The 12,255-nt window shown below is 37.5% G+C and overlaps 1 protein-coding gene across 9 annotated transcripts in view; it reads left to right on the top strand.

Moving 5' to 3' along the window:
- Nucleotides 1-12,255, top strand: part of LOC145974940 (agrin) — a 324,984-nt gene that overhangs the window by 275,181 nt on the left and 37,548 nt on the right. For 8 of the 9 annotated variants that reach the window (XM_083105057.1, XM_083105059.1, XM_083105058.1 and 5 more), the window contains one exon: nucleotides 10,163-10,399. In XM_083105057.1, the coding sequence (XP_082961183.1) occupies nucleotides 10,163-10,399 (237 nt within the window). Of the gene's footprint in view, nucleotides 1-7,319; nucleotides 7,610-10,162; nucleotides 10,400-12,255 lie in introns of all 9 variants that reach the window. The other variant, XM_083105062.1, reaches the window with a different exon arrangement.

Here is a 12,255-nt window from a genome sequence, read left to right as displayed (position 1 = left end):
TAGTTGCGACATGATCGTAAGACTGGGTACTTTACTTCTGTAAAATGTCCTCCACCGTTTATGCCGTTGCACTTTCATTCCGTTTAAGATGCGTACGTGACTTTACTTTCTATACAGGAGAATTTGTCTGTCGTTCGAAGGAAAGAGCAATTGGGATCGATATTTCGTGTAAAGCGCGAGCTTTCACATTCAAAGCAGCTACATGATATAAAATATCGCGGAATATGTATAAATATAACGCGCGTTGTTACGAATATTTCTTTAATTAAAAAATTGTGCGATACTGCGCGTTCAGGTCAATGGCTGATTTTCTGTACGTCGAGTTTTCTGCAATTAAACATCGTGTAAATAAACGTGCCATGAATTTCGCACAAGTAAATAAAATCGCTCGGGGATATTAATCAAAACGTATTAAAAGAGTCAGCTATCCCATAATTTATAATATACATTGCAATATGTAAACGTATCGCGCTATATTCTACAAATATTAATATTACGAATTATTGCCTTATCGTTGCGCATATGAACATAAAATATAAATTAATACAATAAAATATTATAAAATTAAAAATCATTTACGAATCATTAAAACCATAATACTTTCCCAGAAGATATTAATGTAAATTCATAACAGCGGCAATAAATATAACATAAATATAAATTGATATAAAATTATTATTGTGACAATTTTAATATAAAATTATAATCGATCGGAGAGGAAATTTAATTAATTAACTTTCAGCATATAACACACACACGTACATTTAATTATCCCCAAAATTAAAATTATATAGGTCTTAAGATTCTGCAAAATCAGTCTTTCGAAGGATGACTGCAAAGTAGAATAAAATGGACGGCAACACGGTTCATTGGCGCAATCTAAAAATCAAAGCAGACGCCGAGTGTAACGCTCGTGCGCGAATCAGATAACGCATTAATCGCGGCTTGTCCGGATATGTACGTCAGTGCAAACGGACATTCGGCCCGCGCTCAAGTTTACCCTGTTTAACCCCTCTCGGCGCTTACCCTCGTCAGGATAACACGCGTGTCCCGCGGCCAAGAGGATCGTCTTTACGTTGATTAGATGTACATAGATAACGGACGAGGAGAGGTACGCCTCTGTCCTTAGATAGGATAGAAGCGGAATAGCGATGGGCAGAACGAGATAAGTGGAAATAGCCACGTGTGGTCAGACTGCGGCGGATAAGCGACTCGGGAGGCGGCGATTAGATTAACCGGCGGTTACAAATGTCAAACGGACGCGCTCAAAAATCGATTTACATCGGAATGTGTGACGATTTAGTCTCTTACTGTGTAATCTATGCGCTCGATCCGATATGCGAATACAATTAAGCTCTCGCAAACTTAATCGATATCTCTTTCGAGTGTAAGTTATTTTTCAACCACACACAAAGCATATCTTCCCTTCATTTTTCTCACATTTGAAAAATATTGTTATAAGATATCATTGGAATTTAAGCCTCTTTGGGGGGAATATCATATTTTAATTTACTTATACTACTATTTACTTATGTAAAACGGAAACTAAATCTCTCAGAGAAATTAATTTAGCCAGCGGTCGGTATACGACGTTGATTTCGATTTAAGATGATTGAAAGAAAACGTTTTTTAATTTCCGTGTGCGAGTTGTAAAATGAATCCTTTTAGGTTTTATTTTACAGATAAATTGACTTAGAGGAGATTATAGCGCGCGCGCATACGCCAGGTAACTCGTGAAAGAGAATTCTTCGTCAAAAGAATGAATAGCAAAGGAGAGTTCAGAGAAAAGCAGCTGATATAACAAGCGTCTCGTAATTAAATTCATGATAATTGCACTTTTAATGTCTCTCGCGTCCGTACACAAAATTCTTGTCTCACGTTTCTCGATGTTTGATTGAGTTGGAACTTGAGATCGAACACCATAAGAGTTGATTTGGACGAATAAAGTTTATTGTCTTCACTGATTGTGAATGAGACGAATAAATAAATAAATATATATATGATAAATATAATAAATATAAATAAAATAAATGATTGTAATATTTCATATGAAGGAATGAAAATAATGAAATAAAAATAAAACAAAAGAACACTTGTTTGCTGAATAAAATATAATAAGCTCATAAACAATACGTGAATAAAATATTTAAAATATTGTTAATCGCAAAATTGATTTCATGTGTAGATTATTTGTTGGGAATTATTTGCTTATTTCTACAAATACTGATATATTTTAAGCTTTTAAAAATGGAGAGAGAGAGAGAGAGAGAAAGAAAATATTTGTAGTTTTATTTACAATTTATAACTTCATATTTTTTTTGAAAATGTATTTCGTTTCACAAGATAGCCCGAGATCGCATCTTGTTTCCATTTCACAAACATCGAGTGTTATTTCAGGCATCATAAAAAACTGAAGCAAAAATAATGCCGTTATCACGGGGGAGGAATCTTTCTCCTCCCACGAGCGCGCGCATTCCTGCGAAGATGTATCGCAAGATTCAGTACGTAAGCGATAATACTAACGCGCCCACATAATTTTACCGCTGTCTCATCGAGAATTTCGTTGTATGACATCTCTTTGATCTTCTATGCCCGGCAGGCGTAATCTCTCGCTCGCTCTCTCTCTTGGTTTTCAATCTGATTCCTTGAATAGAACTCACTCCGTGCATCAGTGAAATTGCATTAAGTACAGGCATACAGCCGCGACAATTCCTGGATTTTGCCGAAACTCCGCTAATGATGAAAGTCGGAATTTACCGACTATTATCTATCTTAAGCCGCGCGCACGTGCAAGAAGCTTTTCAATTTAATGCGATCGCTATCGAGCATCGAGAGTGTAAGTTTTCCGGCATTAAGACACGGCGCTTTAACTTAGCATCAAATCCACTGAGTCTTCTTCGGTTAAGAATAAGATTAAAATCACAGCTCAAATGTTTAAAAGTCTTCCGTTACCCTGTATTCCGGGCGAGATACAAACGTCATTCGAATTTTGCGTGCGACTAGAGATTAATAGATCCCATTTCGTCTCGGTCGTTTGATCGATAATCCTGTTCCACATTCGATCCTTACATCACCGCGGTCCCCATTCACGCCAATCTCGACGTCCATTTCCCGATGCGTCAATAGCCGGTATATCTTCAAAGTTCGCCTAATGAGGCTCATTCGACACGGCCGAGAGCCATGGCCGGTATTCGCGGCGTCGGAGGGCCGATCCCATTATCGGGCTCCCTGGCCGGTCCCTCTCCCTTTCCCATCCCTTCCCCAGTTTGCCCGAAATCGCCGCTTACAATTCCTCCGCCTGATCCATTCTATCCTGCCGTTGTCGTTGTACGGTCCACGTACGTTTCCGTAATGAGCCACTAATTGGCAATTGCGTCGAATTGCACCCTAGACGCGACCGGCAGAATCCTATCTCGTGCCCCGTTACACGCTCGTGCTCCCCTTTCAGACGACGTGACCGCTCTTGCATGAAACGAGTCGCGACATCGCTCTCAGATGATCGTGGGCGTGATAGCTAAACGTGACGTAAACATTTATCGTACAATCGTGCACTCGAAATCGTACAAAGAGTTTCTCCTTGCTTTGCAAATGCAACTTTGAATATGAAATGCTATTCTTGGAAAGATGTTTCAGATTTCGTGTTTAAAGAGCAGATTATTCTTGCGATTACTGGCGTAATATTTTTTCTTTTATCTTTATACCTTGCTCGATGAAAGATAACAAAAAATGGACAAACGCATCTTTTTCATCTTCAAGATAATCTAAATCATTTGCTCTGGATTATTTGTCAAATAGACTTTTATGACACACGATCGGTAGTTAAAAGATTAAATTATTACGCTCTATCGAATAAGAATAGCGCCTTGAAAATTGAAGTGATTATCGACGAGAAAACTCATCCTCTGTGCAAGAGTAATGCCACACAGGTGGTCTGCGATAATAAATTACCCGGTAACGGCGAGAACTGCGACGGTCAGGTGCACTGGCAAAAACCAACCAGAATGGATTATTAATTACGATATTACGTCGACGCGCCGCCCGAAGGGACCGAAGAACTCGAGACAGAAGAGCCGGGGAAGGGAGACGAGGTTCTTCTCCAATAGTGTGCGTGCAAATTGTGTCGACAATGAGATTCTCGTTCGAATTAGACAATTGTTGGCCACGAAATGTACTTTCCCCTCGTCAAATTGACCATTCAATCTCGTTGTGCAACGCGCGAAACAATGTTCGATGGCGCGAAGATCGGCAGGCTTCGATTAAGCTCTGATTTTCGGTTCGGACAATTCACGCGGACACAATCGGATAATTATTTTGTCACCGGGAACGAAAAAGAGATCATTAATGGCACATTCCTGTCGGGTATATTAATTTTCATCGTTAATCGACGGCGATTGCGAAATCCCCGAATTCTGTTAAAATAGATTGACGGTAATTAGAGCAGTTTGTGGCAAATATAATTATTCAGATTATATCAAAAGCCAAAATTAATATTAGTTCTTTCATAACGATTTTGTCAAATGGATAGACAGCCGTGTATCTTTTGTGAGCAAAAATCATCGATAAATTTATAACACGGATGTAAAATATTATTATCTTCTCAATGCTGACAATCGAGTAACGAGAATAAACAATTAACGCGTTGTTTGTAGAAATTCTCTTGCAAAAAGAACGGAATTTTATGATAAAAGATATAGATTGATTGTAATATTACAAATTAAAACAATTTCATCTAGACATTTCATTTAAACCACCGTCGAAGACTGTAACATTACAAATCGAAGCAATTTCATCTAGGCGCTTTATTTAAACGATGTCCGCGAGATGTTCTTTTTATGGAAGATCAACACTTTAAATGAAAAACTACAATCGATATATACGCAGAATAAAGTGCTTCACGTTCAATTAATCCAACGTACATACGTTTGTATATACATTCGATAACCGGTGTATTTTAATCGAGTGCGATTCTCTCGTAACAATTATCATCCAAGTTATTCCAATATTGCAGGGAATATCAATTATCCAAAGGTGAAATACGACAGTTATAAAAAAAAAAGGAATTTAATTATATGATTAAGTATGCAAAGATCGATACACGTCTCTCGATGAAAATAGTAACGTTTCATTTGTTAACGTCTGATGGACTTGATGAATATTTGACCGTCGTTAAGAGTCTCGTCCGGGACTTCCCTCTATGGTTTGTAAAAACTTCAATTTCCGACCAAACTTCCACGGACCTGCTCAGTTTCCAAACTCTAGTAACTTCAACGTCCATTTCTCTTCTTGAGTCACCTCATTAACTTTATCTTGCAATTTAAATTCGGATCTAATCTTGTTCCGTACGTTCTGATATTTGTTTCGGAAAGCGGACGCGATTATTAAAATGTTTCAAAGTCTTCCGATTTCTATATTTTCATTATTTAATTCTTCGTGCGTAAGATGGATATATCACTCGAAGTGTCTCTTAAAAGTTTTCCCTTCTTCCGTTAGGATATCGGAAGTTTATCCAATATATTTTATGGGATTCTATTCTGAATTCCACTTAAATAAAAAGTTGAGACAATAAAACCTCATTTTAGATATATTGTCATGATGAAATATTTTATTCATTTCTTTCCGATCGTTGTAACCAATTCACGTCACTCATAGCCTGTAAAAATATAGCCAATTCGTGACTAAAATCTCGCGATTTACATTATAAATGCTTTCTACTTTTAATGTTAGAAATGCTATGTCCATATCCGCTTCTTATAGTTGTTGTTTGTTATCCATGTGTATTTTATTAGAGGACTCTGTATGTTAGATGACTGACTAGATGAATGCTTCTCGTTATTTAACACAACATTATTTAATACAACAAAAAACTTCACCTCTCCTCTCATATTTTGCTCAATTCGCGAATTATAAATTTATGGGGGAAAATTTACTCCATTAGAAAAATGGGACATCAGAAGTAAATCGACTCGCAACTCAAACAGACGCTGTACGCGCGCGAAATATGCGACCGCTAATTGCGTTTGTCATACCGATAATTAATAATGCATCGCTCGAAGCGGCGCGACGACTGATCGGCGAATTAAATGCATTAACGACGATAATCGGGTTGCGGCGAATGCCAAATCGAAAATACACCGGCGGGGAGTTATTGAATGCAAACGAGGCCGCGATCAATCATCCGGCTCAGCTACTGGCTTTCGACCCCTGTAATGACGCCGTTCCGGCGCTTTGCATCGCTATCACTGATTAGGCGAGGAAACAAAATGCGCTCGCGAGTTCTCGCCGGTAAAACCAAAGATTAAATAGACGGCGAAATTTAATTACTGTTTCATTTACATTATTTAACGAGTGAGATCCGTGCTTAACGTCACAGGGCAAAATTGATCGGCGATGAACTTTAATACATATATTCGTGTCGTGAATTATTCTTTATAGAGTTGCATGAGATATCTGGCTAGATAAATTAATCTTGATATTGGCTTATCTTGTCTCGAAATTTGAGACAAGATCAATACAAGATTTTAATTAATTATCAAGATAATATTGTCAAGATTATTATAATTGTGTCAAAATTGCTGATTTTTTACTGAAACTAAAATATATATTTATAAATTAGAAAAATCATATTATATTATATATGAATTTAAAAACCTTTATTATAAATAAAAATACTTGTACTAATAAATTTAGAAACAATTAATACAATAAAAATAATATAAAATTTAAATACATTATTTTAAGCAATTGTTCAATATTAGATAAAAATTGTTATTAAAATTACACAAGACGAGACAACACAAGATGAGATTTTTACTACAAGGAACTTTCACTGGAAACCAAGACAAGATTTAAATTTTCGAAAATTTTCAACACCAATATAATACTTTTACGGACATTATCTTGTCTTAAGTCTTGTGCAACTCTACTTCTATACGTTTTCAATGAAATGCAAAATATCGATACCATTAAAATTCTAGCGATTCCATTCTAGTTAGATCAAATGGTAAGCGCCGTTCGTCAACGATAATGACTGATAATAAAAGGTATAAGCATAGGAATCATTAATTTCTCGTTAATAATCCGAATGGTGCTCTTACCGAGCGTTTACAATTTACATCCTTCGGCGGGGGCTCGCGCGATTTGAATTTCCAATTACCGTTCCTAATTGACACCGCTACTATCCACATACATACATACATGTACACGTATATGTATAGCGTAGAAATTCACCTTCCATTTCCATATCTGCTCCGTTTCGCCATATGCATGTGCGTGTGCTACGAGACTGCGGAATAATTCCCGTGCCATTCGAACTCGCGTAGATATCGCGCGGTCGTCGTTTCGCTTTTCCGACGAGAAGAGAGAACAGAAAGAGGAAGAGAGAGAGAGAAAGAGAGACAGAGAGAGAGACACACACACTCTCGAAGGAGCGGAATGAATAATTGCACGTCGCGAACGGCGACGGCGGGCTGTCGGATGGCGGATTTGATTTGCGGAGGAAAGGGCGACAGCCGACGACACTCGCGTACAACGATAACGCACGCCCTGCTGCTGCTGCTGATAGTATCCGCCACGTTAACGATATCCCACTGCTGCTACGTCTTCCCGAAAGGTATTCCACATAGCAGGCGTAACAAACCTCTTCATTTTCCATCTCGTCGTCGTCGTCGGCGACGACGACCGACGATGGGATGGTGCAACCAAGCGCCAGATTACTCGGTGCGAAAGTATCGAAACTTCCGTGCAACTTTGGAACGCGCGCGCGTTTACGCGCCTGGCGAATTAACGAGTAGGCGAAGCTGTTGTGAGTCATTTTAGCGTGTTTCGAAACTGAAATTGCGAGTTGCGAGTCTGCGCGCGAATATTTCCGACGAATGTTAGCGCTCTTCCTCCCGTCCTCGATTGCAGCTCGAAGTGAAAGAGCGTAATATACAGCGCGGCCTAAAACCATCGAAACAAACTTTGCGTTGAGTGCGAGTCATGCGAGCCGAGTGTAATGAATCTTTGCGAGAATATGTTTTTACCTTATTGAAATATTTTATAGTCATGCCGGATAATTCGCGACAAAATCCGAAATTCTATTTATAATTTTAAGGAAAATTTTTTAATAAATAAAATGTACACACATATACAAAATATATATCAGCAAATAATAAATTATAAATAGATTTTTATTTTGAATTTTGTCGCGAATCGTAAAGCGTCTATAAAATGAGCGCTTTAGGCGAATTACAGGTAAAATATTAAAATCAAAGAAGCATCGATCGAATTATCGTCTTCAACATGCTAAATACAAAATTATTAATTTTCTCTTTCTATTTTTTGCATAATAAAGAAAATATGCGGAAAGCTCTACAGGACAGCTTCCCACATGTCATAGATAAATAATTTATATAGTAACCAAGCGTATGAAGACCATCATGTCCACCTTCGTCGAGAGATATATCTCGTTGGTTACGACGCCACTCCCGACGGAAAATAGTTCAGTCGGGAACCGCAAATTTCACTCATGCACGCGCGATAAAATTTTAACAGAGCACGAAACCGCATGCGAACTCTTTTGGGTCGGTCCTTAGGGATCCGACAGGGTTAATGATCCGGGACGCCGAGTCGCGCCACGAGTAGACCCGGCTGTTCTGTTTTTATTTTTTTTTCTTTTTTTTGTCGCTCCGCAAAAAATGCGGCGCCGCGTGTAAATTTCGTCGCGAATGAATCCCAGCGGACGATAGTTTATTCATCGCGAATCGCACCGATTTAATTTCATGGCGCGTTACGGCGCCACGCTAGGCAGGTTGCGTCGCGCGTCGTGTTCGCAATTACATTTCGGCAGTGTGGACTCGCGTTACAGGAAAAATATCGTTGATTAAGCGCGTCGCGCGCCGTGTTTTTCGCCGCTAAAAAACAGATTTTCGCATTTTTGTCGTTTAGACGGGAGAGTCAATATCGCATCGCTGATTATTGTAAAGCGCACGCGAAAATTGGCTATGAGTAATAAAGGATTAAAAATAATCAGGCACGAAACGTAAACAAGATACAATATTTCGCGTATGCGTGTTATTTTATAGAAATAAATATATTTTATATTATATTTATATAAATATATTTTATAGGAATAAATACAAAAATAATAAAAATCATGTGAAATAAATTATTGGATTTTTAGATGATATAGATACTTGAAATGAATTTCAAATCGGAATTCAAAGGTAGAAATATTTAAAAATCAATATATCGTGCATATTTTTTATTTTGCAAGAATAAATTAAAAAAAATAAAAAAAATAATGTAAAATAAATGATTAGATTTTAGAGATGCAGAAAAATGAACATTTTGGAAGATGGAATTCGAGGATAGAAATATTTCAAAATCTTTGCGACATATTTTGAAACTAAATTCCGAAGAGAGATATAGACGCAAAAATGGCGGATCGACATTCTACGTACTCTGTACGCGTCGGGACGTAGGTTTCTACATTTACGCTTGACATTTCCGTCGTAAACCGGTTCGACGATTGCAATCCCGCGAATACGAGAGCATTAAATTGCACGTATCGTCCGTGATTGTACCTGGCAAACGTACGTCGCGGTGAGGCGCTCCCCATCCTATTCGTCATTGGCTTTCGTCTCGTTACTTCGAAATCGAAGCTGTCGACGGCTTCCATTAACGGGATTGACCGTAACATCATGCCGCTCTCGTCAACGGATTATCGCGTCATTATCAATCCGTTTCCGGCGAACGCGCATTATCGCACGGAATAGGAGAGACGTGCGTCTTGCGCAATGCAGGTCCGGCGTATTTTCATCCCGATGAAGCGCGATTTACAGTCATTGACTGTAATTAATTATTTAATGCTTGGATTTATTTGTCGGAAATTGAGAGAACAAGCGGGGAGCTTTTCCACAAATTATTTTAAATGATATTAATTTATTAAAAGTTAATATTTTATACCGTTACACGTAATGTGATGAAAGCCATTTATGCAAATGCATCAATTGTGTAAATAGATATGTATACACGTCTGATAATATCGTATTTTAACGTTTCGTCGAATTATTAATTGAATTGTTCAAAGAAGGAAATTAAATGCCTTCATATCATGTTGCTAGATATTAATTTAATTATCGTGGCGCTAATTAATGTCAGGTTTTGATGTTTTTCTTTGCAGAAATCAAGGATCCCTGCTTGAAACTGAATTGCTCGCAAGGCTTGCAATGTGTGCGAACCAGGGACGGCAAGGAGGCAACTTGCGAATGCTTGGAATCTTGCCCAAATTTAGGGGATCACGAGGGTTCGGGACCTGTCTGCGGCACGGATGGCATCGACTATCCGACGTTGTGCGACCTAAATCGAGTCGCCTGTGCGAAAGGTGCTAACATCACCGTGGCATTTCGCGGTAAATGCGGTAAGTGTTTTTTCATATCGCTCAACGAGATCTTGAGATGCTAATAATGTGGCAAAACAGAAATAATTTACTAAAAAATTCATTTGTAATGCACAACAAGATTCTCTGACTCTTACTGCATCCAAAATTCATTCAGATAACTTTAACAAATAAATTTTGGGAGCTGGCTTTCAAGTACAGATTTATATAAAGCACAGAAAAATCTTGTATTTGTTATAAAAATTATATATAGTATAGTTTAATAAATGTGATACAAATTAACATTAAATATACCTATATATATAATATAAGTAGGTTGGCATTTTGACGAATAGCATACAGTTAACAAGCGCAGCTTGGTTTTACCAGAATTAATTTTTTGATTAATTGTGGGATTAAGCCAAATAAATCGAAGGATTAGAATCAAAATTCTACAGGAATTGAAATTAAAACTTAAAAGCTCCTGACTTATTCTGTGACATATTAAATCATCTTTAAAATATCTTTTCATCGTCGGAAATTTATTCCATTTTTACTTTATCTTCATTACTTTTTATCCTCTGTCATAAATTTTATTATTCAGTATGTATCTCAAGACAAATCGCTAGTGAACAAATCTGCTTACGCTGCCATTCACCATTATTATTATCTTCCGGACTAAATTTTGTTATAATTGTTTATGCTTCGGTTAAAACATTCCATCACATGAGAAATAGAAAAATCCTAACTAATCACATTTAATTTTTCTTTATTTTTTTCAAACTTATTTTCCAAAATTAGAGACTCGATTTTTCAATTTACTAATGACGTTAATAAATTCAGCTTTATATAAAGTTGAAGAGAAAATTATCATTTCTCATTTTTATGTTTAATGCTCATATCTTAATTAAATTCTAAAAATTTAATTTTGACTAAAATAAAATTTCCTCTGCCATTAAAAAGAAAGAGTTTACTATTAATTTCTCATGAAATTTACTCTCTATTACCAAATGTTAACTGACTCTTTAAATATTGACGAAAAGCATCGTCGGTGAAACGACCACTATTTCCTCTGGGAGCAGCTACGTGTAGTCTTAGATATCCTATATATCTGCCGCTTAATACGCCATATTCCGCACAGCTGTCATCGTTCGTGTCCACAGGTAGTCGTAGGCACATTCACGAACGAGAGAGAGAGAGAGAGAGAGAGAGAGAGAGAGAGAGAGAACCTTTACTCCCTACCATGGAAACAGTATAAACTTGGCAGGTGTTTAATCAACCGAGTAGTAAAGACAAATGTTTGATCAGACAGGTACCGGGAGTAGGCTGTGTTTGCTTAGGATTAGGTAAGTCCATCTTGCGTCCTTCCCTCCATCCTTCCTACCCCTTTTCGCTCCTTCATACGATTGCTCGCCAAGGCTTCTTCGTAACGTTGATATGTTAGACGGTAACGGTTACGGTAATCGCAGCCGGTTAACGAGCTAGTTAAATATGTCGTCAAACGATCCCAATAAGCATTAAAGACATATGCACGCAAACCATGCTTATAGGGCTGAGCAAATGGGGAATTTTAAATGATTTGAATGCGGAGATGTAGAACAAACAAGTGACTTGAGTACACAATTTATACATGTAAAAAATATGGTCTTATTTTTTCACTCTTGCTCTAAATACGTATATGTGCAATTGATAGAAATAATTAAATTTTGCTGTTAATAATCTGACAAGCGGATTCAGATGACCAACGACCCGGAAATAACGAGTCATGCACGATTGCAAGTGCGACTTTAACGCGTTGAAGATACACGAATGCGAACAAGTTTAAAAGGACGTTTTTTGAATAAGAAGTATGAGCTTTCATGACGAGAGCGTTAAAGCTGAATTGCAGATATCTCATG

The sequence above is a fragment of the Camponotus vicinus genome, unplaced genomic scaffold (assembly GCF_025532165.1).
Source record: "Camponotus vicinus isolate PSW18456_S1 unplaced genomic scaffold, iyCamVici1.0 SCAF_7, whole genome shotgun sequence".
Classification (NCBI taxonomy): Eukaryota; Metazoa; Arthropoda; class Insecta; order Hymenoptera; family Formicidae; genus Camponotus; species Camponotus vicinus.
Note: the sequence above shows the minus strand (reverse complement) of the source record. Positions and strands in the feature narration are given on the sequence as shown.